The sequence below is a fragment of the Xenopus laevis genome, chromosome 1L (assembly GCF_017654675.1).
Source record: "Xenopus laevis strain J_2021 chromosome 1L, Xenopus_laevis_v10.1, whole genome shotgun sequence".
Taxonomy (NCBI): Eukaryota; Metazoa; Chordata; class Amphibia; order Anura; family Pipidae; genus Xenopus; species Xenopus laevis.
In genome coordinates, this window is record NC_054371.1 from 160,369,344 (window position 1) to 160,396,998 (window position 27,655).

At 35.3% G+C, this 27,655-nt stretch overlaps 1 protein-coding gene across 2 annotated transcripts in view; it reads left to right on the forward strand.

Annotated features, from left to right (window-relative positions):
- LOC108715734 (unconventional myosin-XVIIIb) overlaps positions 1 to 27,655 on the forward strand; it is a 292,122-nt gene that overhangs the window by 109,194 nt on the left and 155,273 nt on the right. For both annotated transcript variants that reach the window (XM_041566121.1, XM_018261163.2), the window contains 8 exons: positions 1,595 to 1,754; positions 5,146 to 5,329; positions 6,330 to 6,540; positions 11,286 to 11,395; positions 16,488 to 16,553; positions 19,091 to 19,219; positions 19,788 to 19,931; positions 20,060 to 20,149. In XM_041566121.1, coding sequence (XP_041422055.1) covers positions 1,595 to 1,754; positions 5,146 to 5,329; positions 6,330 to 6,540; positions 11,286 to 11,395; positions 16,488 to 16,553; positions 19,091 to 19,219; positions 19,788 to 19,931; positions 20,060 to 20,149 — 1,094 coding nt within the window. The remainder of the gene's footprint in view (positions 1 to 1,594; positions 1,755 to 5,145; positions 5,330 to 6,329; positions 6,541 to 11,285; positions 11,396 to 16,487; positions 16,554 to 19,090; positions 19,220 to 19,787; positions 19,932 to 20,059; positions 20,150 to 27,655) is intronic.

Here is a 27,655-nt window from a genome sequence, read left to right on the forward strand (position 1 = left end):
TTTAAGACTGATTTGTATGACATTGTTATTTGCCCTCATATAAGCTCTGTGTCTATTCAGTGAACCTAAAATTAACAAATTATCTTTAAGACCTTTTGGGTTTGATATACAGTTGCAATTGGTCAGGTGATAGGTAATATGTAAATGGAGGGGGGTAGGTAATAACACCAAAAATAATACAAAAGAAAAAAAATCGACAATCTGTATCAATCTAGCAACTAAAATAACAAGATCTTAAGAGAGTAACAGAAATATGTAAAAGATAAAAAAAAACCATGAAGGCTAAAGTCGGGCTGATGAAAGCTTTTTAACTTACTGTCTGCCAGTCTCTAATCGTTAACATTTAAGACAAACTTCCTCTTTAATTGATATTTAGCAGAATGTAAATACTGGAACAAAATGTGCAATGCTAACAAACTTTCCTTTTTTTGTGAACTCCACAAAGTCATCTGCCGGGAGAAAAACTATTTAGCATTTTGTAATTTATGCCACAGTTCAGTGTATGTAATAAACCATACGGCAGGAGTTGTTATATTTCAGCAAATCTAAAAAAAGCTACTTACCAGCAGGTATTTAAAAAAAGCACTTTGCACTATTAAAATTCACAATTTAATAACTGCGTAATTAAGAATATTAGATTGCAAAACACATATTTAAATTGGTTTGTGACTTTTATTACTTTCCCCAATAGAGGTTTTTATGATGTTCTGCTTATTCGGGAAATTGATCGCTATGTTTTTGTTTGTTTTTACAAAACAACTCAAACCAGAAAAACGCAATCTCATTAAGTTGTGAGAAAAACACATTGTATTTTCTTTGTTACAAACTGCATTTTAAAAAAAAGTTGAACAACTTGTGTTGAAAATACACCACTTGCTGACTTCTACAAATACTTGCCATCTTTTACTTGTCAGTTATTTTTTATTCGTCTGTTTGATTTTTTTTCCGATCTCGAAAACTTCAAGTTTGCAAGCCTCAAATTTGAAACCTGAGATTGTTTTATTTTTTGCTTAATTTTTCTCGAATTTCAAAATTTAAATACATTTGCCTTGTTTGTTTGTGTGTGCAGGTCTAAATGAATGGGGATTTTATAATATTTCTGAGAAAAAGTCTCTGATCACTATTCTAAAAATAAATCAATATTGTCCCATTTGCTTCATACTGTGTATTACAAACTGTGGCAACAATGTGTTTGGATAATAACAAATACAAGGGCTGTGATAGACCTTCTCATTAACACCAGCCCTAAAAAGTATTAAATATTACCCTCCCATCCAATATGATCTTCAATTAAGTAGGAAACTAGTTTTATTTCTGTCCATTTTAGAAACAAAAGGTGAAAAACATTGCAAACTTACAAGTAAATAAGGTATAATATGTTCATGTATATTGCTTTCCTCTGATGCCATTCTCAATAGATTCAATTCTGAGAGTGAAAATAATTAAATACAATTTATGAAAGGTTCTGGGCAAACCAGATAGTGATACTTTTGACCAGTGTTAGTAAGGCAGAAGAAGTTATGCGTCTGATTTGTGACTCAGACGCTTTTTTCTCTATGATTACTACACTGTTCTGACTTGTATTTTATTTCAGAGAGTGGACCATTCCGTAAATGTGAACAAAGTCTTCAGTTTGAGATCCTTCACCAGTTGGGTAAGGACCCTGTCCGATACGATGTTACTAACTGGATCAACAAGGCAAAACTGAATCAGTCTGCAGAAAATGCTATTCAAGTGCTCCAGCAGTCCAGACTGTAAGTACCACGGCAAAAAAGAGAATCACAAAATAAATCGGTTTGTCACATAAGCTGGTTCTGTTTTAATGGTGTCTAAATTTCAGCTTTCCAGTTTGATGTCATAAGTTCTGGATTATGCTTTATCTTTGTTGTAAAATATTAGGGTCACCTAATACTGTAAATGGTCTTAAGTTTGTTTTGTTCTGGTCCCCTGAAAAACTTCAAATGGGGTTTCTACTGTATTCTTAATAGATACTCCACCAAATAGCTTCATTTTGCTTTCAGGATGTCGTACTTTTTTCTCATTTCCCCACCTCTTAGTTTCAACCTTAAACTTCTACTCTGCTATTCATTCTTTATAGAACCAATCTAAATCAAACAGCCTGCCCTGCCTTTCATTATAACACTAGCCATTGATACTGTACTTCTATAATTCTTTTCTACCACAACTCATGCTAACTTATGCTTTCAGCTTGTCCCCAAGCTGCTACATTCTAGTGTATTGTTATTAGTCACTGGCACTGGATACCTGTTACTCCTGGGTCTTTTCCTTCATACAGTAAAAGGAGACTGTTTATTAGTCAATGCAACCTCATTGGTTGCTATGGGTTACTGCTCCTAGGAAACCTAGTGCCTTTTATTGCATAACCCTAAAAATTCTCCAAAAATTGCTCACAGTTATTTTTTTACTCTGAATGATATAATACAACACTTATAACACACTTATGGACATCTGTTGCTTAGGAGTGTTTTTTTTTTCAAAATTGATTTATAGTTATCTGGGCAGGGGATTTCTGAGCACTATTAATCTGACAGGTGAATGCACCTGCACTTTCCTAATAATGAACTAGGGTTTATAATGATGGTTTTTGTTGAGCTAACCATTACCTGGTGAATAAATGCTTACAATCACTCAACATGCCATTAATCATATAGTAGTCGGTTATTGTCTTGTGCTGATTTCAATGCTTTAGGGATTCATTTTGTTGATTCAATAATTGTAATGTGTGTTACACTTTGATATTCATATCAACCAGTCTTTAATAGAGACTTGGCGATAAAAAATGGCACCATATAATTGTTACTTTCGAAGTATATAAACACGTGTTCTGTAGGGAGTGGGGCACGGTTCCAATAAAGAGACTGTATAGAATACGGTAATGCTGCACATCAGCCCATCTGATACTATGCTCTAAATATGGCATGACAGTGGTAGAGGTAAATTACATAACTGAGCAATAAAAATGCTAAACTACATTTTTGTAATGAATTGGCCTGATGTAGGTCATAGAACTAAACTACCATTTCCATGAGCCCCTGAAGATCTTGTACATTGTGCTCTATACATAATTCATACCTATAATAAACATTTATACCACACAACATTTTTTGGAAACAATATAGTGTGTAAATTTTAAGATAAAGCAAAATGTAGCTTTATGTTTCAGGCCGAGGGAGAAATATACTTTAAGGCTTCATTCTGCCAGGCCTCAAATGATTAGCTTCATTAAAACTCACTTTGAGCCAACTGAATTTTATAGCTTTATCAAGAAAGCTGGTACATGCAATTTCAATTGAAATGTAATCAGAACATTATGCTCTTTACACCTTCAATCAATATAACCTGCAATGAAATAAGGCAAGCCAATTAGATTCATCTGTTTTAGTAATGTCTTTAATTCCTGCAGTTGGAGAAAAAAGCAGGAGATTATCAGAGGCTTTACAATTTTTTTTTTTTTCTTTCCTTTTTTTTATGAGCCTGGCACAATATCTCAGTCACGTTAGCGCAGATCCCTTTGCACACATAACAATTATCATGAAGTCAATTTCTTTTAACATAACCATTTCACAAGGCAATATACACATCAGGGATTCTCAACACAACAGTGTTTGTTCAGCACACCCAGTTTGATCAGTAGGTGGTTGTTAATACTGACTAAGCCATAACATATATACGGACAGGCAAAGCTTTTCTTGACTTACTAACCTTACAGAAGTCGGCCATTAAATAATATTTAACTGTTCCAATGCAATTACAGCCTGTAGAAAGCAAATGTCTTGATAGTGTTAGGGGATACAGGAAACATCAACGCAGGCTGGCACAAACTGAACCATTGAAGAGCAGGAGCCAGTTGTAAAAATAGTAAAATATCAAATTTTATTTTCCATAATTAAAAAAACAAAGACCTGATGCATTCCATGTCTCCAATGACACTTTGTCATAAGCTGAACACTGAGTACAATAAATATTTAAAGGAGAACAAGCCCATGGGCGATGTATGGGTGGAGCTACCAATATACCAATTATAGAAGAGCCATTAAAGTCCAATGGAGCATGGTATTTTTCCCCAAGGCTAAGATACAATGTTAACTTAATTATGGATTATAAAATGAATAATAAAAACAATTGAAAATGAAAGAAAAAGTGACCATTAAACATAAAAATCAAAATTGAAACCAAGTGAATTGAGAATGATCTTGTACCTAAAAAAAATATCCATTTAGTTTCTATTCTCATTATTTCTGAACAAATATTCCCACCCCTTATATTGGGCACTACTTTATCTTTACCTATAACCTGCAAAAAAGATAAAGTCCTATTATTGCTTTACTCAAAGTGTCTGGCAATATGTGTTTGGGATTCCTTATTATTAATACTAAGTATATGCTCTCTGATCTTTAAATACTCTGTTTTTTGTACTCAGTGTTCAGCCTATGACTAAGTGTCCTTGGAGACACGAAACGCGCCAGGCCTTTGTTTATTAATTATGGAAAATAAAATTTGATATTTTAATATTTTTACAACCGGTTCCTGCTCTTCAACTTGGTTTGGTTTGTGCCAGCCTGCTGTTTAGTTTTCTGGTGTTTACTCCCTCTGTCTGGGGCATGTGCAACCGGGCCAACCATATATAGCGGTAAGCTTCTACTTTGCACTCTTCACACTGGTTTCCCCTATTCCTATCTCATATGGGATACAGGACTTGAACTTTTATCAGGTTTCTACAAAATCTTAACTGTATTTAAAGGGACAGTATACTTCTTTTTCAACATTGGTGCAATTAATAGGGCTTGTGCTGGATATACTTTTTGCCTTTTCTTTTAAAATTTAAATATTTACGTTTTTTATATTTTGATCTAAACTGTGCAAACTTTAAAAATTAAACTGAAGTGACATTCTACGTCCTGGTCCTAATGAGCAAAGTCAAGCAAACCAACAGTCGACTGAAATGCCTCTGTATAATTATCTGTAGCTGGGGAAGGGAAGGGAGGCGCTTATTTATATTGAGGACCCTCCTCCACCAGATAACCAGGAGACCTATTTAAGTTTAAATTAAGGACTGTGCTGTATGATCAATGAATAAGCTGGCAACATGTTTTCCTGTCATGAAAAATGTTTTTGTATGTGCAGTGACTTTGTAAAGGACTTATTTGCACCTCGAGCAAAGTTTCCACTCATCTGCCGCTCAGTGTCTGGTATGGAAGGAAAGTCCCAGCAAGCTTTACAGAGAATAAGCTGTGTGAGGAAAACATTTGCCAGCAGTTTTGCAGCCATAAGAAGAAGATCTGTTTGTGGCCAAATCAAACTTCAGATGGTGAGTATTGCTCAAGTGTATTGTCAAAACATCCTTTTGGCAAAATACAACATAATTATACATGAAAGTTGTGGACTCAATATTCAAGTTGTCCATCCTTTCTATGGCAAGGCAGCAGTTTTACAAGATTCTTTCCACTCTTTAGGGTAAGGCCACAAGAGGAGATACGGGGAAATTAGTCGCCTGGTGACTAATCGCCTCGTCTTTTGCACCAATCTCCCCAAATCTCCTCGTGTGGACTAGCCCTTAGGGTGAGTCCTAAAGAAGCAAGTAAATGGACACTAGCAGACACTATGGGGCAGATATATCAAAGGTCGAGGTGAATTTTCGAATGAAAAAAATAATCGAATTTCGAGCTATTTATTTGTGTACTTCGACTACGGAATAGTCCAAATTCGATTTGAATTTGAAAACAATTAGAAATTTCGGATATCAAAATTTATCATGTATTGTCTCTTCAAAAATTCGACTTCGACCATTAGCCATCTAAAACCTGCCGAATTGCTGTACTTGAATTCGATGGTTGAATTTCGAAGTTTTTTTATTTCGAAATTCGATCCTTGATAAATATGCCCCTTTGTGTATTTAATATTTTTCTGAAACAAATAATATTCTTTCGCAGACTTGAGCCACCACTGCTACCAAAATGAGGCATTTTAAAGTGGTAGTGCTATAACATCTAACTAAATCCTAAGCCATTAGAAAAACCTCTTATGTGTCAGATTCAGCTGACCAGAGCTTCCCTTTAACAAGGGACAATTTAAAAATGCATTCGGCAGGGCAAAGCAATAATTTGGTGAATTAATGATATTCCTCCGGATTCAACTGAATTCTATCTTCAATCTAAGATGAGATAGTTGAATTCACTTGATAATGGGGTCTTAACATTTGCTTTCTTTAAAATGAGGGGAAGAATGGGTGCATGATTCTAGGTAATCACATGATTGCATTGCATATTTTTATCTAATACAATTGGTCTTTGTTTTCCTTTTTGCTTTAGGATGCTTTAATAAATTTGCTTAAACGGTCCCAAATAAATTTTGTACACTGTATGGTCCCAAGACTGGGAATGGATGGCAATGAATGCAAGATCTCCCCGTTGTGCAAAGGAACAGCAGGAGATCCAATTAATGCTGCTATTGATGTCCCTTCTTTAAGAATCCAGCTTGCCGGTGCTCAGCTATTAGATGCGATGCGTCTCTGCAGGATAGGTAAGAGCCATGTGTGTTTGGTGGCTAGACAAAAGCTGCTTTTCAATATGATATCTATTACATGTGCACACAAGCATCAGGTTGATGTAATGCTTTTTAATAGAACTTCCTTGGATATTTGTATTATTTTTGCTTCATATCAAAATGATCCCAGTGTCTTCTCTGGCCAAAAACACACCTGACAATTCTCCATTTTTAAGGTTATATAATGTAGGAATCCACTAAGTTCAGGATTTGACCAAATTGTGGTGGTTTTGAATGATTTGGATTAATGCTGAATCTTTGGTATTTACCATTTAGCTTAATGGAACCCAAATGCTAAATATCATGTAACTTTGTAAAATATAGATAATGATATTGTCAACACATTTTAATTTATTGGTGTTTTGCCTTGTATGCAAATTATAGTACTTATATTCTGTTCTCTATTTGGCAAATATATATATACCGTATATACTCGAGTATAAGCCGTTCCGAGTATAAGCCGAGGTACCTAATTTTACCTACGAAAACTGGGAAACTTATTGACTCTAGTAGAAGCCTAGACACAACTACAGCCCTGTCTCCCAGCAGCGCACATTCCGCCAAAGAGACCCCCCCAGCGATTAACCGGACTTCTTTGCAAAGTTGATGGTGACGGATTACTGTGTGCATTGTCCCACTGTCCCACTACCATGTGCAGAGGGTGCTGTGTGATATTGCCATCACTGTTAATCTTTCGTATAACCAACAGAGGGTGCTGTGTGATATTGCCATCACTGTTATTCTTTGATATAACCAACAGTGTGATATTGCAGTCACTGTTAATCTTTCATATAACCAACAGATGGCGCTGTGTGATATTGCAGTCACTGTTATTCTTTGATATAAGCAACAGAGGGCGCACTGTTATTCTTTGATATAACCAACAGAGGGTGCTGTGTGATATTGCAGTCACTGTTATTCTTTGATATAACCAACAGATGGCGCTGTGTGATATTGCAGTCACTGTTATTCTTTCATATAACCAACAGAGGGCGCACTGTTATTCTTTGATATAACCAACAGATGGCGCTGTGTGATATTGCAGTCACTGTTATTCTTTGATATAACCAACAGAGGGCGCACTGTTATTCTTTCATATAACCAACAGATGGCGCTGTGTGATATTGCAGTCACTGTTATTCTTTGATATAACCAACAGAGGGCGCACTGTTATTCTTTCATATAACCAACAGAGGGCATTGTGGGATATTGCAGTCTCTCCCCAAGTGAACTGTTGGTATAGGAATGATTAAAAGTGACTGCAATCTCAGCTACTGCCCGCTGCCCCGAGTATATGCCGAGGTAGACTTTTTCAGCACATTTTGGATGCTGAAAAACTCGGCTTATACTCGGGTATATACGGTATATCTTTTTTAAATGTAACCTGCCTACCTGTGGTCTTGCTCTTAATAGGGCATTAGATCCAAAGGTACAACGACCTTTGCACTTCTAATTTGTGCACTTTACATAAGATTAAGGAGCTAACTTATTATTGTTCTGCCTGGGAAATCCAAAAGCTTAGCATCATTGGTACCTATACTTGTAATTGGCAAAACCAAACAAACTTTATTTTAATTCCAAAGGTGTCCTTTAATTGCAGTAACGATTATTACATTTAGAGGCCTATTTATCATGTTATGTTGTGCAGAAAAACAGCACCAGGGATGTTTTAAAAACACTTTTGTCCCAAAGCTACTTTTGCTTTAATTTACTAACTAGTTCCTTAATTAGTAAGTAATTACTGCAACTCTGGGACAGAGAAATTGACTTGTACAGAATCTTGGAAAACATTTATCATGAATTAAACTACTAAGCTGCACTGTTATGCCACCATTGTCACATTGTGTGCCACAATAAAAGCCACAACTTTATGAAGTATACGCGTCTTTGAATACTGTTCCGGCTGAGCGTCCAAGCGAGGACTGCGTCTGTGTATTTGCATGAATTAAACTACAACTGCATTCTATAAATATATAGCAGTACATTTTTGACTGAAACTCCCAAGCTATTGAGCCAGAACTGACGTCTATATTGTTTTCAACTAACCCAACGAAAGCTAAATTTAGTTTATGAGCTTGCCATGTTATTTACAACACCCTCTGTTCATCCACAATTTTTAAAGCCAAAACTATTGTATATTACAGGTATGGGATCCGTTATCCAGAAAGCTCAGAATTATGGATCCTTCTCCCATAGGGGCAAATTCACTACAGCGCGAAGTGGCTAACGCTAGCGCAAATTCGCCAGTGTGACGTCATTTCGTTACTTCGCTGATTTACTAACGGGCGCTGGCGTAAATTCGCTAGCGAAGTGGACTTACTCTAGCGCTACTTCGTACCCTTACGCCAGGCGAAGTTGCGATATGGAAGTTGCGAGGGACGTAACTACGCTAATTCACTGACTTGCGGATTTTCATGAACGTTAACTCTTGCGCCAGACTTGCCTTCGCCAACTGAGACCAGGCAAAGTGCAATAGAGTAGATAGGGCTTGCTTCAAAAAAAGTTGAAATTTTTTCTAAGTCCCAAAAAACGCTGGCATCTTTTCCTTTTTTAAGGGTGATAGGCTGAAAAAGATCTTACATTTTTTGAGGGTACCCTCCTTCCTCCCTACATTTCCTAACATATGGCACCTAAACTATACAGTGGGCAAATGTATAGAGCAAAATAACAACTCTATTTTATTTTATGAAGCTTTCCCAGGCTTGTGTAGTGTAATATATTTGGTGCTACATATACATCCATTGTACTTTAACTTGGCACCGTATGCAAATTAGGCATCGCTCGCGTAACTTCGCTTTGCTTGACGAATTAACGCTAGTGCAACTTCGCTACTGTCACCTCCCTGAGCGCAACTTCACATTTTAGTGAATTTGCGTAGCGCTGGCGAAACTATGCCTGGCGAAGTGCAGCGGAGTGTGGCGAAGGCATCGCTAGCGCATTTTCGCTGCTTAATGAATGTTCCCCATTGACTCCATTACAAGCAAATAATCTATTTATAATTTTTTCTGTAATAATCAAAACAAATGTATAATGAATCCTTATTGGAAGCAAACCCAACTAGAAATATGATTTTCTAGTAGATTTAAGGTATGAAGATCCAAATTACAGAAAGATCCATTATCTGAAAACCCCCAGGTCCCAAGCATTCTGGATAACAGGTCCCATACCTGTACTATTTTATACTATTTTATAATAAAAGCAAGCCCTACTGATTTAACAGATAGTAATGAGCATAAATGTTTAATGTACTTTTCAATCTAAACTAATGTAGTTTAGATGCCCTTAGTCCGGATATTAAGATGTCACCATACAGTTATTGTATTTAATAGTAAGTGAGATGGAAAAAGCCATAGCGTCCTTTTCAGCACATATTGATCAAGAGGGGAAAAAAAAGTCCTTCCAGAAGTTTTCAATTCCAAAATTAACTGTGCATTCAGATTCTGAATGCAATGGCTCAACCACTAAACTTTTTGCATAGAATAACTTTATTTGCCCAATTTTTGTTGAAAGGCAGTCTACTGATTCCCTATCATCAAAATCAACATAATTGTTGTTGTTACATTAAAATAATATATATGACTTTTGAAATTGGTGTTGAAAAAATTACATTTTGTGTATGCAACATTACATTAATAAAAATGGTAAATTGCTGCAAATATTGGTTTGCAAATTGTGGGGCTTGCCTTCCTGGTGGCCCTGAGACAGAGGATGGGTAGATCAAGACTTATGGCCCATTTATGTGAGGTTTGGGCTTAAAGGAGAACTTTACCCCCAAATGAATACTTGAGCAACAGATAGTTTACACCATAGTAAGTGGCATAATAAAGAATCTTACCAAAATGGAATATATATATTTAAGTAAATATTGCCCTTTTACATCTTTCCCCTTGAACCACTATTTTATGATATTCTCTGTGCTGCCTCAGAGATCACCTGACCATAAATACTGCAGCTCTAGCTGCCTCGGAGTAAAACACAGAACCGTATCTGTTAATTGGCTCATGTTACCTAACTTGTATGGTTTGTTTGAATGCACAGTGAACCCTAGGATCCCAGGGGACGGCCCTTGTTTTTTAAAATAACAGTTTTTTATTTTGGATTACCCAATGGCACATGCTGCTAAAAAGTATTTTATTATAAAAGTAGTTTATTTACATGAAACAGGTTGTTTAATATGAGCTGTTTTATGCAATATAAATGTATAGAGACCTATATTGTTTGGGGGTATAGTTTTCCTTTAATGCTTATCCTAATATGCACAGTGTTGTGCAGAGTATATAACAACACTTCTTTGCAGCTAAGGAATTCTAATTTGTGTTCAGAGCTGGTGGGCTGCTCAAAAAGATGCAGAAATATGTTTCTCTATGAAACCCAGATGCAACCAGGCATAAACCAATCATGTAAATGCTATTGGGAATTATACCCAAGCCAAATACATACATGGAATCTGGTGATGTGCTTCCAGTATGAGAGTGTGCAATACTGTAGTACACGTGTATCCAGTGGTGGCTAATGGATATGATGCTGGCAGACTTACATGGATAGACTGAAAGTCTAGATAGGACAGGAGGTCAGTGATCCAAGTACTTGTACCTAGTACCTATTAATTCTTCTTGTAACTAGTACCTATTATATTTACTTGTAACTAGTACCTAGTGCTTTTTCATTTTGTTAAACAAGAAAAAACAATAAATTAATTTTCTAACCTGTTTTGGCCACAGGTTACCCGGACCGAATAGGCTTTACTGAGTTTCGACTTCGCTTTCAAGCTTTGGCAGCAGAGGTTATGAAAAAATACAATTCCACATATGAACCAGTGGATGAAAGAAAGGTATGGACTAATAGCGCAGCAAAAGAGGCAGAACTGCATTTATTCTCTAAATTCCATTTACTTATTTACAATACATACAGAAAGATGTTCACACATCATTCATTTGCATAAAACTGTTCATTTGCTAATTATTTTTTCCTTGTCCATTTACTGAACGCATGTATATCTAGTCTTATTAATGAGCATAATGTCTTATTGCTACTGTAAGGCCTCCTTCTATCTTATAGGAGATATAGGACATAAAACCATTCAGCCAACTGAAAGCAACAGATTTCTTGACTATGGCAGATGCCAAAAAAAAAAATAATATGGAGCTAATGAGTATCATAATAAATTTGGTTTGGTTTAAAGCAAAGCAATAATATTTTCAACTTTAATCCTGATAATCATAGAAGAGCTATTTCAAAACAATACAATAAAAAACTAAAATATCTGGCCCAACAGATATAAAGAATAAGAAAACTTCAAGGATCATTTACAATTTAATATGTGTATTTTTTAGGGGATTCACTTTATTTGCCAATTATTTTTGTGCATTTCATTTCCATGAAATTTCTCTATTTAGGTTCATCTTCTTTTCCTACTTTTCATTGAAAGTGTGACATTTATAAGCAAACATCCTAGTGAGTAACAGAGCAGATGAAAAGACTATTCATTGAGTCACATGAATAATTTAGGTGCGGAATAGAAGGAACTACTGTTATCCTCTGAAATGAGACATTTAACATGCAGGCTTGTGTAGCTGTGAGAAGAATAAATTGCGAGTTCGGAGGTGATGCTCATTTTATGGGCTATGATTGTTATGACAAATTATCAATGCCTACTGAAAGACACCAGAAATTAAATTCATGTATTATTATTTACAACACCTTGTATTGTTACTTTAATCCATATTACTACTTCTATTATTTTTAACTGCATATTGCTACCAAGAAGGCTAGCACAATCAAACCTGCTCACAATGGATTGAAAAATGGATTAGTGGAATACATTTTCTTAAAATTTTCTTCTGTATGGGATAGAAAATCTATCATGATAGTTTATTATATTATTTTAGGTTTTGTTTTTATCTCTTTCATTGTTAATTTTCTGCAATGTAATGGAAAAATACCCCTTTTTTAATATTACCTTCCACTTTCTCTATAAACTGGAGACTAACACATTCCTTTCGAATATAGCAATTGTATCAGTACTGAATGCCCTTAAACACAGGTCATCACCGGGGCTCATTTATTAATACTGGGCAATTTTACACATGGATGGTAACACATGGCAACCAAATGTTCACTGTTATTGCTCTATTAGCTGTGAGAAAAAAATAATCAAGGATTTAATGGTCCCAGGTTAGGTGTACCTTAGATTACTAACGTTTAGCCCAGTAAGTGCAGTTCAGGTTGATGTTGGGATGTATACAGTACTTTAGCCACCAAAGATTTGTATAACTTCACACTTCCACCATGCTAACAGTCCAGCTGTAATTTACCCATAAAAGGGAACTCCTGCAGGCATATCATAAAATTCACCGACTTTAAAGATACATGCATTTACGACAATTATTAGGAATTATGATTTCTTAATTGTTAGTGATTTGTAGGAATGCAGATAATAATTTATATCAAAAATATTCAACACCCTTTGACTTGCATTGCATTAAGTTTAAGTTCCTGGCGCTTCACAATTCAGTGACACATAGAACAAAATAAAATGTAATTGCTTTTAATAGCTGAAGACTTGATCAGGGTCAGATTTGTAAATGGTACTCTCCTAGGCTGCTAGCCCCCGCCCCCGCCCTTGAGCCGCTCTTACATTGCCGGTTCCTAACCTGCTTGACAAAAAAATGTCCCCTCTCACAGCCCCACTGCTCACCTCCTTCACTTACTTTGCAGTTGCTGGCATTGGGGACTGGACAGGTGGGTTCAAATGCATCTGTCTTTGTGGCCTGCCCAGAAATCCATGCCTGGACTTGACACATTGATCAAAGCTGGAAATGCTTTGATAAATATGTTAACCCAGACACTTTATTAACTATTAGGGACATGTTCATACCTTGGGAAATATATTGACCTACCAGAAATCCCACTAGATTGCCCAGTTCTGTATTTAATAAGCTGTCCTTTAACTCTAAGTTCAAATGGTTCAGGCACTTGGTTCTAATCAGGTAGAAAAATGGGGGTAATTTATCAACACTGGTCAATTTTTGTCTGTGGGCAGTAACCCATAACAACCAGTCAGTGATTGGCTTTTTAGCCAGCTGCTGGTAGATCAATGAATGCAAGAATTTGTTGCCATGGTTACTGCCCAGTATGAAAATACTGGCCATTACTGAAACTCTAGAGAGACTGATGGTGTTAAAGGGTTCTTAGGCAAGAAAGCTTAAATGCAAGGCAAAATAGTTGGACTCTGCTGCCTTTGGTGAAAGAATGGCTAAACAAAATCCCAGTCAAGGTAGCCCAGTTAGGCTTGCAGAGTACACATGGAATAATATGTAACTGGACATTAACGTGATATACATAGATAGAAAGATAACCCAAATGATAAATACAAGTGAAATGCAAATATTGATGTAAAGCCTGTGCTCTTTATTAGCTGCTTTCACAGTCAATAGGAATGCAGTGTATTATGTAAAGAACCAGTATAGGGATCTGAATGGCTGACATAGCCCTTCTTCTATTAACAGGGTAGTTCTACAAATCACTCCTTTTATTAACAGGACAATCCTTCGAATGTATCAGATCGGGAAATACATGAGGTTATGAAAAGAGAAGAGTTTGCCAGACTGGGTCATTTGAATAGATTTTTACATATTGTTAAAATGTAATGCTTCCTGGCTTTAGCAGTTGGCTTATATTATTTGCACGTAAGAGCAAGAAAAAGATTAGAGCCATTTATTTGAACAGCAGATTTCAGGTATAAAAAAAAAAACCCTACAGTGTTATTAAATAAAATTTCAGAGAGCTACTAAATATTCAGCAGTTATTAAAGCCAGCTCGGATATGAATAATGTATCTCCACATGCTACTCTGGGCAACGCTGTCAATACACATGTGCACATTCATTTAGAACCATAGGGTTTAATAAGGGCTCTTTTTTATATTGTAAAGGTCAGTAGTGCTATCTCATGTGCTCAGGAAGTAAGCTGTACAAGGCGCCAAAATGTAAAAGGGAATGTGACAAGATACAAGATACCTTGGCGTGAAGATGATTCACTTCTAGCCAGATAAAGTCCAACAATATTGCAAAACAAAACATAAGAGGACTTTCAAGGATGAATTTATGATTTTCCAGTAACAACAGCCAACTTAGTTTCGGTATAATCATTCTTCATACATAGTATGTGTTTGAAATGGAAATTTTAAATGGAAAAACAGACTATTGTGCCACAATGCCGAACGTCCCACAATGACCATTTTTCCTGCCTGCGCTACATTTATCATTGAATTGACTTTCCTGTCTCACTGGCTTATTACTGTCATAGGATTATCTAAAATAAGATCTAGATAGATTTTTTTTCCAGTAGAAGAAGAGCCGAGTTCTTTAGGGATTCTATATGAAATATCTCATTGCCTTGAGGTAAATAAAGGCAAGAGTAAATAAATATAAATGCTGAGAACAGGATTTGCAGTAATAGCTTGCTTAAATATCTGTACTGCTAAAACAGATGACTACTCTAAAGTTATTGGTCACATACTGTAGTTCCTCTGTTTTTCCTTGGCAAAGAGTTGCTATAAGTAATGGGTACCAGCTGGCTAGCTACCGATCTCCTAAGCTAAAATTAAAAGCTTAAATGAGAATAGAAGTAGTAGCCATTCTAGATTCAAAAAAATTGAATGCATTTTGTTTGCAGTTATTGGGTGACATTTTCAGCAACAAGTTTACATGACTAGTTAGTATTCTTGATGAATGTCAAGCGTCTTTTAAGCATAGGCCTTTTTTAACTTTATTGTCAGTGATCACTGCCCAGGGGCCCTGGAATAGCAGTGGGGTAAGTACAAAGTCCCCCTGGGGTGGCAGAACATTTGAAACTAAGTAGTATGGGACCCATTGACTTCTGATTGTAAACCTGCATTAATCTGAAGGGTTTATACTATTGGCAGGAAAAGTAATGAAAGTCATTATTGGAAATAATTTGTGCAATGCAAAAATGTTTCCATTGCACGCAAAAGTGTGGAATTACCATTATCCTGGACCTGGTGGAAAGTTCTAAGTTCCAATAGATGTGCCAGGTGAATTGGAAGCTGCACTCTGGAAATTACACCATTTGAATACAAATACAAGGGGGGGAATATGTATGCTGCAAATTGTGGGTGATTTAAGACAACAAATGCTGATTCTTGTCCAAACCGGTACATTGCTCGGGAAGTTTTGGAAAATACTGCATTGTTAGTAAAAAGATGTTTTGGATCTTATTATTTGGCACTAAAACTGCAGATTACAACATTTTGTGTATGATCCCTTTTATATCATAAAACTTCTTACTGAGAAAGTCATTGTTTTAGTGCCAAAAATACACAAAGTGGGTCTTATAAAAATGTGCTGTGTTGGGAATGCTCAGTGTACAAATTGTTTGATAAAATATATACTAAATATAATATGCCAAAATGACTTAACGATGCACAGCAATATATGAATTTTTGTTCTTATTTGTGCATTTTTTTTAAAAAAAATTTCTTACATTTCGCCTTTAGTTACTTAGTATAATTCCAAAATATATATTTTATATATTTCTGTCTATTGACAGCAGCAGTGTTTGCTTCAAAATGCCTTTCAGTCATATTTGGGTTTGATGTTTCTCAAGATTATTTACATTCCCTGCACTTTAAAAGTTGTTCACCCTGCTCTCATATCTTCCCTCTGGTTTATGGCGCTACTTTAAACTATATATGTAACTGACAATCATTTCAGTATTATTACATAAGCTATGGGTTTTGTTTGACAAGACACAACTTAATTCCCCTCTCTATAGCTTTTTTATTACTGATGTGAAATGTAATCATAGCCTGCCGACAGTAGAATATAGTACACTTTATCCCTGTATCACGGAATAAGCAATTTATTGCTAAAACTATTTTTTCTTCTTCTTGCTTTTCTTCAGGCCGTGGAAGAACTTTTTCAGCTGCTTGACTTGGAAAAGAAGAGCGTTGTGATGGGGCGCAGCCAGGCATGTAATCTGATTCTTGCTGATAGAAAAAGAGAAATATTTATCACTAAACTTAAGTGGAGTGTGCATGTATTTTGCCTTTAACACCTTTGCTACTGGAAAGGAAATTGAAAAGCAAATGACCTTCTCTTACAAAGGACCAGCGCAGTTATCCATAGCAAGCGATGATGATAATTGCTTTAATTTGCTAATTTGTAGCAGACCAATCACATTTTATTGCTGATTGGTTGCTATGGGTAGCTACACTGTTGCAGTTAAACAACTATGTTGGTAAATTAGCCTTTCTATGATGTTGAACTTTTAATTGTTCTGCCTGAAACCTACTTTTGAGCATCTCATACTGTTTGTTCTCTGTGGCTTTAGATTTCAATTTTAAAGGTTTGCAAGTATGGAACATGTTATCCATAATGCTTGGGACCTGGGGTTTTCTGGATAAAGGATCTTTTTGTAATTTGTATCTTCATACCTTAAGTCTACTAAAAAATCATTTAAACATTAAATAAACCCAATAGGCTGGTTTTGCCTCCAATAAGGATTAATTATATACTAGTTGGGATCAAGTACAAGGCACAGTTCTATTATTACAGAGAGAAAGGAAATCATTTTTAAATTGTTAGATTATTTGGATAAAATGGAGTCTATGGGGTATTTCTATAGCTTTCTGGATAACAAGTTTATGGATAATGGACTCCATACTTGTATATTGCTTCTCCCAAACATAATGATAACATTTAGGGGCCTATTTGCCAACAGCTGTAAAATAATATTAATATAATTAATAATAAATAAAAAGTATTCGGTTTCTCTGTTAATTCACCACATAAAATGTATCTCTTTCCAGCTTGAAAAATACAGAGGGGGTCAAATTTATTTGCAAATGGTTGTTTTGCCCAAGTTTTTTCATGAACGCTAAAATATTACACTTGTGCCCCTCTTTCCGTTTTTTGCGAATTTGAATTGTGAAAACATTTTCGCAAATGGCTTGCAAATGAGCCGAGTGTGTGCGTCAGTGTGCACACTGTGCAAGGTTGTTGTGCGCAAAAAGGGTTGACAGTAATGTAAATTCATAATATGTGAAACTGTTTTGCGAATATTTTCTCCGCCACCAAAGTTGTGGTGTAACTCCAGTGCAGAGTAGTCGCAATTTGCATTTTTCCCCCATATTTTAAAAGCTCTTATGGACATTCACAGTGTGAAAAAAATTCACAATTCTGTTTGCACATTAAGTACACCACACTTATCCAGCTTTATAAATATAATATAACCATGCGCAGAGCACATATTTTCCCTGTGCGAATCATTCTGCGCAAAGTTTAGAAATGAGCCCCAGGGACATTTAGTTCCATACACAACTCATCCCAAGATTGCTTTTATAAGATCTTTTTGAAAAAAAAAAGTTAAAACATTTTTGCCAACTTTATGATTCTATAATTCAATAGAATGCTGAATGACAAAACATTTTTCCCATAGAGCATAATGGTTTATTCAACCTCTGGCCAGGCAAACTCTTTCATTCAAGGCAAAACAATGAGCAAAAATGAGAGCAATGAGCCACAGGGACATTTAGTTCCATAGACAACTCATCCCAAGATTGCTTTTATAAGATCTTTTTGAAAAAAGGGTTAAAGACATTTTTGGGAACTTTATGATTCTATAATTCAATAGAATGTAGAATGAAAAAACATTTTCCCATAGAGCACAATGGTTTAGTAAACCTCTGTCCAGGCAAACTCTTTTAGGTCAGGGAATACCAAAAATTGCTTGAGTAAAGTGGGCAAAAACTAGAAACACATGGGATCACAATAGAGGATAAGATTCAGTTTTCACTTGAATCTTATGAATTCAAGCATTAGTGAATACAATAATGCATAAATCACAGTTTCTAAAATAGAACACGGCTAGCGTGGTTACAAACTCTTTAAAGCCAGTCTTATGTCTTTCTAAACTGATTTGGCAGAAGACAAGTTGTTTGTCTCTTTACCACCACATGATGCCAAAAAAATCCCCTCTGGATCAATAAATGCAATTTTTTTATTGCTAATAAGTAGTGATGGGAGAATTTATTTGAATTTCTGCATTTCGCCACCTGCAAATTTGCACTTGTAAAAATTGTTGCACGTCAAAATAATTTTGACGCCCATTGACTTCAATGCTTTTCACAATTTGTTTTTCGAGTTTCACCAATTTTTCGGTGAAGCGAATGGTAAAACAGGCAGATTTTCTTCTTCATTTCACCATCTTACCATTTATCTTTGTGTGATCACATCATTTAAAAAAAAAAAAATGATATAGTCAGGATTAAATAATGGATATCTTGTTTGGTTGGATAAACCAAGTATAAAAGTTCCTATAGTTGATATTCTCTTCAATTAGCATCTTCTTTGTAAAAGCCATACAAGAGTCAAAAGAGTCAAATTAGAATAAGCGTAAGGAACCTCAAGAAAACCCGCATATTGAATTACCATACATATGCCCTGAAAGATACTAAAGTAACTATTCTAGTGGTATATGACTACTTAAAATGGTTTTCTCTGCAGGTCTTTATGAAATCGGGAGTGATGTCCAAACTAGAGAAGCAACGGGAGAAGATGATTTCACAAAAAATGAGTCTGCTACAAGCTGCATGTCGGGGATTTCTATGTCGGCAGAAGTACAAAAGTCTAAAGGCAAGAAAATGTTTGTTGTTCTAATTCATGCTGATTGTAAAACATTTACTACCACCCACTTTTCTAACTGTTCTGTAGCTGCATATCATACACCACTACCTTTTTATTTACTATAACACAAACATACAACTAGACGTATACCACATTGGTAGTTGGATTTTGTTATGTCTGAGGAGCATCGGGAATAAACCCAAACATAGCAAGGTACATAAAATTCCTCTGATTTAGTGCAATGTTGGGAATCAGATCCAATATGCTAACAGTAATGGGAACTGCTGGCCTACAGTTCATCTTAAAAATTAATGTTTAGTATGATAGAACATGGAAAGGTTAGGTGCAAATCTGTAAAGTCATGATTTTATACCCTTCCTGTAATTGCACCCAGTCCTACATAAATGGCTGCTTTTAAAGTAAATATTCAGATGAATGCCCCCTTTAAATTTCAATTAGTGGACAAGTATCCTAGGTTTCCATGCAAGACATTAACCATGTGGTAAATTGTTACAATATAAAGCCTGAATACACAGTCCCACAGTTAATGTATTATGTTCCCACACTCTTTTTCCAGATTCAGTTAATTGCTCTCAAATGTATCCAGAAGAACGTTAGGACGTTCTATTCAATAAGGCATTGGCCGTGGTGGCAAATCATCTGTCATATTCGACCCTCTCTTTCTGTTAATGTCGATGAGGAAAAATTCAAGGCAAAACAGGTATGTACAAATTTATAAAGGTCAGGTGACACATTTTGATTAGTGTATATAGATACACACAGATTGCCATGTGGTGTGACAATAGTGCAATATTTACTCTAACTCTAATTTGTGGCTTATTTCCTTAGGATGAAATCACAGCTTTATCACTGAAACTCGTAAAGTCTGAAAAGTCTCGGAATGAGTTGCGTCAAAATGTAGACCTACTAGAAAGCAAGGTAGGTTCCCTTAAAACATATGTTTCCAGTTTATGGGGAAAGGATGCCTTAGGTGGCTTAATTTAGTATTTCTGGGCTTAGAACTATGGATCATTAATGTGAGATACAGTATATACTACATGTAGGCACTGTAATAAAAGTCACACCGTTTGAAACAAGACTAATAACCAGTTAACATGTATGGTTAAAATCAAACATTTCATTGGTAGCTTTGGGTTACTAGACCCAGAGCAAACTTTATAGCTTTTATTATAATATCCCCCAATAATTTCTGTTTCCAATCCTGGGTACTCCAGAGTAAAAATTAGCCTTTGTAATCTTGGGGAGACAAAATAACATTTCACAATTAAAAGAATTTCCCAAATAAACTTGGTGAAGTCTGTCTATTAGAAATGCTGTTTTAGGGTCATTTCTGAGAGTAATTGGGCAACCAAATAACAATAAGATAATATAAAGGCAATACCTTAATTGGCTAACTAAAATAATTATAGCAAGCAAGCTTTTAGTTCATTTTTCAAGCTGGATATGCACGGTAGAACCACTTTACCTGAGAGTAATTGGGGATTGATGTGTGTGTTTTTATTTAATCAATGTTAATAGTGAACATTATCTTCCATTTGTGAACTGCCAATGCAGGTTTTTTTGCTATTTCTTTGCAGGTAAATATTAAACTGCCTTTTTAACTTGTATAATTTACTATGCCCTCATTAATTCCCCATTTTTCCTCCCCCTTGCTGAGATAATGTTTTCATTGAAACTACAATGAAGTGCAAAATACTCAGAATGAACTTTAAGTAATCACGAGGAGAGGAATGGTGAATTGTTTATCAGAAAAGGCTGTAAATGTTTTCACATTTAACCGTTTGCTAATATTTTTAACATCTTGTAGGGTTTTCTTTATTTATACTTCACTCTCTTAATAGCTGTTAGAGCAGTAAAATGATTGAAAGAACCCAGCCTAATGGACCTGCAGCCTAAGCCCCCCCCACACCATCCCCCAGCCCCCCCAGCATCAAAGTCCACACAATGTCGCCGCCCTGCTCGCAGCGCACATGCATGTAATATTTTATGGCGTGCAAACGCTGCAGGTGTCTGGTATAGGAGAACGTGTGCAGGGTGCAGGTCCCGGTGTCCTATTGGCTCAGTCCGACCCTGCCTGGGGCAGATTTACTAAATATCAGTCTGGGGAATCTATAGGAATTCACAGTAATACATGTTGCTGATTTTGCTGACATCTGTGTATGTGTTTATGACTTGACACATTTATTAAAGCATTTGTTGCTTTGATCGCAACAGTACATCAGAATTAGTTCAACTGATCAAAGCAGTCAAACTCCATTCTGTGTTATGGGGGCTAGAGCCCAGTGATGGGCTTCGGCATTTAAATGTGTTTTTGTTAAAATATACACACTGCAACTTAAAAAAAGGCCTCATAGTGACTTATCCAGCCTTTCAGGAGACATTGGAACCCCATTTGTTTAAAGCATACCACTAGAAATAATGGGATGGGGAAAAGGACAAGGGAAGATGCAATACTGGTGTGTATTATGCCAGGAAACTGCAGGGAGAAAATAAAATATGGGGCTTAACCTGGCAGAGTGTCTATCAAATGGGTGCTTTTCCAGCTTGCATAGTTTAAGGTAACTTGTTGGTTGGACATTGCGTCACAGCAACAACCAGTATAGTTTGTATATTTAACTCTTTATTGCAATGTTCGCATTATTGTTACAAGCATCTTGAACTAAAGTAAAAAAAATGTTTTTGCCATTTTTTGCCATTTTACGAATTTTTGGTAAAGCGAAACGGTCAGATTTGTCCATCACTAGTGCAATGTAATTCAATGGGGCTCAATTACTTGTGAAAGTGCAGTGTATAAAGTACAATTTTGGGAGCAAGCCATCTTGCCATTTTTCCCACCGACCCAGCACTGTTGCTGAGATGTGGCTAAAGCGTCCGTATATTGAAACGCATGTAATTACGCTTACTTGTTGAAGCATATTAGTCACAGTTGACGTAATTTCCTGCTAAAGGAATCTGATAAAGAAAGGCTTTGATCCATGCTGAAACTTTGCATTGCAAGATTCTCTACATTGACATCTTGATGCCTTGTGCTATTTAGAGCATATTACTAAAACTTAATTTGCTGAAGGAAATTTTTGCCATAAAACACCCAAAATTGATCTATTTGGCTAGTTCTTGAATGTCATGTCAATAAATAAGCATGGGACAATATTATATCCTATCTATCATGTGGCTTTATATTACAATGTACAGGTAGGGTATCTGAAAGTTCTGAAATAGGGGAAGGCCATCTCCAATGGACTTCATTTTATCCAAATAATTCAAAATGATTTCTTTTTTCTCTGTTATAATAAAACATTGTATGTGATCCAAACTAAGATATAATTAATCATTATTGGAGACAAAACAATACTATTGGGTTTAATGAATGTTTAAATGATTTTTTAGATGTGAATATCCAAATTACAGAAAGATTTGTTATCTGGAAAATCCCAGGTCTTGAGCATTCAGGATAACAGATCCCATACCTGTAGTATTTTGATCATCAACATGTGCAAAAAATCAAGAAGATCCAGGCTTGTAAGAAACATTACATTTAATGAGACTTGGTAGAAAGGAAACTTTTTTTTTCCCCTTGTGAAAGCATTTAGAATGAAAAGGAAAATGTAATTATCTCTGTGGGGAAATTTCATAAAAACACACTAATCTGTGTATTTAAGTGTACAGCACCTGTTCACTGACAATACATTGCTTGTTGTACATTTGCACTCATCAGGGGGCAACCCACATCCCTTTTCAGTGCATACTTTAAATAATTTAAGTTAATAGTGTAAGAATATTGTACTGTATGCTTCCAATTCATTTCTGGCAGCTTATTGTCTACAGTTCAACAAAAGTAACAACACATTGAAGCCATATTTGTGTAGAGATTCTCAGCATTATGCATTGGATTTATAGCTTACATGTATTGATATATATTAAGCTAAATATTTTTACATTCTTCAGTTGTAATGACAGGTAGGGAGTCTATCCATGAATTCTTTAAAATATATTTGTATATATATATTTTTTAAACATAACAAAAAAACATATTAATACTGTGTGTATATCCTTTTGTGTGTGAAGCAAGGCTAACAATCACAATACCTGAATTCTAGTTTCCTCGGGGAGGATGTGCTCAACATTATGATGAAAAGTAACAAGCAAGATACTTAGTTCTCGTGAGGCCTTAAATATATAGTCTTGGTTCTTTGTTCTTTTCTTTTCTATATATAAAACTAGAAAAGTATCAAATCATTTATTTTACTTTTGTTTTATTTTTGTTAGCTCTTACAATACAATATGTATGCGTAGCTTACTTAATATTTATGTTCATAATGTGCTGTGGTGATGTTTTTAATAGTTTTGAAAGTAGGGATGCGCTGAATCCACTATTTTGGCCAAATTCTGAATCTTTAATGAAAGATTCGACAGGATACTGAACCATTTGCATATGCAAATTTGGGCTAGGAAGGTTTAAAGAGAACAAAACATTTTTAAACATCCTTGTTTGTGTGATGAAAAATCACATGATTTTAAGGATTTGGATTCTGTTTGTCAAGTCACTTGGATTCGGCCAAATCCTGCTGAAAAAAGCCAAATCCCGGTGTAGATAGTGTATTTTAAATTATTTTGCGAAATGGGCAAAAAATTCGCGAATCACAGATTTTGACGCCGGTGACAATTAGGGGCAGATTTATCAAGGGTCGAATTTCGAAATTCAACCATCGAATGGCTTTACTTCGTCTTCAAATATCGAAGTCGAAGTTTTTTTCACCGAATTTGACCATTTTGTGGTCAAAGTAAAATCGTTCGATCGAACGATTTGAAGGATTTCATCCATCGATAGAACGATTTTTCTTCGACTTCAAAAAACTTAGAAAACTGCTCTAGAAGGTCCCCATAGGCTAACATAGCACTTCGGCAGGTTTAATTTGGTGAAGTATTGAAGTCGAAGTTTTTTTAAAGAGACTGTACTTAGATTATCGAATGGTCGAATATTCAAACTATTTTATTTCGAATAGAATTCAAATTCGAAGTTGTAGTATCTTATTCGATGGTTGAAGTATCCAAAAAATTACTTAGAATTTCGAATTTTTTTACTTCGAAAATTCCCTCTAATTCACTTTGACCCTTGATAAATCTGCCCCTTAAAGTCAATGGGTGTCCATTAATTATCGCTGGCATCTAAAATTCGCCGCGAATTTGGGCCTGCTGAACAAATTCGCCAATCACTAACTATTGCTGCTGGGCATAATTAGCATGGGTTGTTGATCAATAGATGCGTCTTCACAACAAATACAAAGCAGCTACTTCAGAGAAATGATATTGATTATATGATCTTGTTAGTGCATATTCAGTTCCCATATAGCCAGACCAAGAAAGGGTGTCCTATGGTACACTTGAAAGTTTAAACTATAATGATCTCTGAACCACAAAACGGTTATTTGGCTCCATTGACTGAATATGAAATTTGTAGTGATACAAGTGAGTCGGGCCTGCATATTCAGTGTAGAAAATGTGGCATTTTGAAAATGAAACAGTCATTTTGTTTTGAATTTAATTGGTTTATGGATAAAGTTTCTGGTGAAAATTAATCCTACAATTACCGAGTCAGCTTTCACTGTAACAAGGAAAATAGCAAATGACAAAAACCAAATCAAACAAACACAAACCATAACAAAAAGAAATAAAATAAATGCAGTGAAACACAAAAAGCTCGGCATATCTATGTATTTTAGTGGTTCGCAACCTTTTCTGTCTTAATCTTATACCAGGTAATATTATTAAAGGAAATAATGTTAGTAAAGGAAATAGGTAGTGCAGATGTTTTGCCATATGGATGCTTTACCTTAGGGTATACAGAATGTGGTATGTGTAGAAAAAATAATATATAATCATTTAGTTATTTTATGGTAATATTATATATGTGATTATTATACCTTGCATAAAACAATCCCGAAATTATGTAAACATGCCACCTTTAGATATGTCTTTCATAACTAATGTTCGATTGGGTAGTAAGGCCTATGGGATACTCCAGCAGAGTGATAGGAGAATAACTTTAATGTATGGAAATTAAATAACCTCACCTTTGTCACAGGTAGTCATTATTGAAGCATAAATATATTTAATGTCTCAGTGTAGAGAACCACATATTTCACAAGCAAATATCAAATAATGTGTATTTATAATGCAATTATCCCTGTGGAAAGCAAAGCAAGAACCAATATAAATCAATATGCTTACATTTTCCCATTGAGAACAATAGTGAGAATTTATTGGGTCAAAACCTGAAAGGATTCATGGCTAATCCATGTCCCATGGCATTGTATTTAAACACCTGTGGTAACTTTAACTTTGAAGCTGCATTTATATATAGCTTTAATTATACAGTAGAAGATAAACCAATGTAACCACTAAACTAAATTTAACATTATATTGTAATTAATGTACAATGCAAGAGAACTAAATGTATTACTACTAATGATTGCAACCTTTATCCATGATGAATGTTTCACTGTATGGTGATAATTGTGCTTATGACTGTATGTATTTTAAGGAGATATAAGTGATATGTGCCTATAAGCTATATACAGTACATGTGCTTTTTTTCTTTGACTCCAATGTTATGATTAGCGAGAGATGGAAGTTGCTTTTTACTAGGGATGTACCAAATCTACTTTTTTGGCAATTGGACAAATCTCAAATATTTCATGAAGGATTTGGCCAAATCCCAAACTGAATCCAAATTGATTTGGCCAAATCCCAAACCGAATTCAAATGAATTTGGCCAAATTCTCAATCTGAATCCAAATAGATTTGGCCAAATCTGAATCCTGCTAAAAAAAAAAAAAAAAAAAAAAAAAGGGTGAATCCTGTCTGAATCTCAAATCAAAGCCTGTATTGGGTGCATCCCTACTTTTTACCCTTTCTTTGGTTATGGAAAGACACCTGATAATTAATTGTGAGTGAATACATACTGCAGACCAAACTGCAGTATTTCAGTCAAGAGCACTTGAAGTACAATTAGTGTGTGTAAATAACGTTATCACAGTTTAAGAATAATTGTTGCCTGAAGGTGCTGGTAGATACTGAAGGTCTTTCCATCCTAGCAAGTGGCTGAAGCCTTAGGCTTCAGAGACAAGGTGATTTATGAAGAGCAAAGCAATATGCATCCAGCTAGCTAAATTGATTTTTTTGAGTCTATCGTGTAGAAAAGAAAACCAATTCATAATTACATTCTGTGTGAATGACAGTTGTAAAGGCCATGGAACATGAGTATATGAATTAACTTCATCCCATTACAGAAAAAGGATATGCAGCTTTCAATATCTGTAAAATTTGGGCAGACTTTAATTTTATGATAATTTATTCCAGCTCCGACTTTCTTAGCTTCAGTTCAAAGATGTGAATAGAAAATGCCTTTCCCCCAGTGAATGAGAAAACCTACTAACAATTTTTCAAGGAATATAAAATATCAATTCTAATATTTCTTAAATACCTTATTAGCATGAGCGAATTGTAAAAAAAACAAACTCTGTCTTTAATTAAAACTGAAATCTTTCATAATTTTGCGTTCCCTATCTAAAGTACATTTTTTGGTAAACACTATTAATGATTTACACAATTTATAGTTGGGCTCACACGCTTCAAAGTTATTTGCAAAAGGGCAGGCTCTCCAATCATATATTCACTTACTTGTGGATTAATGAGACACAGGCATGGAAGATCTTTCAGACTTGAAAAGAGTTTGATAATGTTATACACTAAAGGAATGATTCAGAATAAGAAACATCAACAGAATTCATTTGACAGACAGCTGTGAAGCTTAAGAAGCAAAGATAAAATGCATAAATGTACATGGACTGCATCACTTGCCCTTGTAAGTAGCTTGTTAGCTGCCGGTATAGACAGACATTTTTCCTGAGCCCTTTTGATCGTTAAATGTATTGACTTTTTGTAATACTAGTAACTACTATTGGTCATATGTTGTTATTCTTGATCAATGGTTGGACAGTCTATTATGTCTTCACACAATGACAAATTTCTAAAAGATTGAACTGGTGTATTGAAAATTATTCCCAGCAGTTCAGTCATTTTAGTAATACTTTCTTGCTCACAAAATTACACATTTATCATATGCCACACATGTAGAAATCCATCCAACTACTGATATAAAAGGAAAAAGCTGATATTTTAAGTGACCTAGCAACCCAAGCGCTAGACTAAAGCTACATTCTTATTGTATTATTATTCATGGGTCTATTCAGGCCCCTCTCTGTTCTACACAAATCTGTCATTAAATCAAAATGCCTTGTTTTCAGTGACCTTGGCAGTCATATTGCATTTTAAACGTAAGTTGCATAAAAACAACACAAAAAATTAAGAGTAGCTGTGTATTATAAAACAATAGAAAAAGTTACTTTTACGGGTTATTTAATA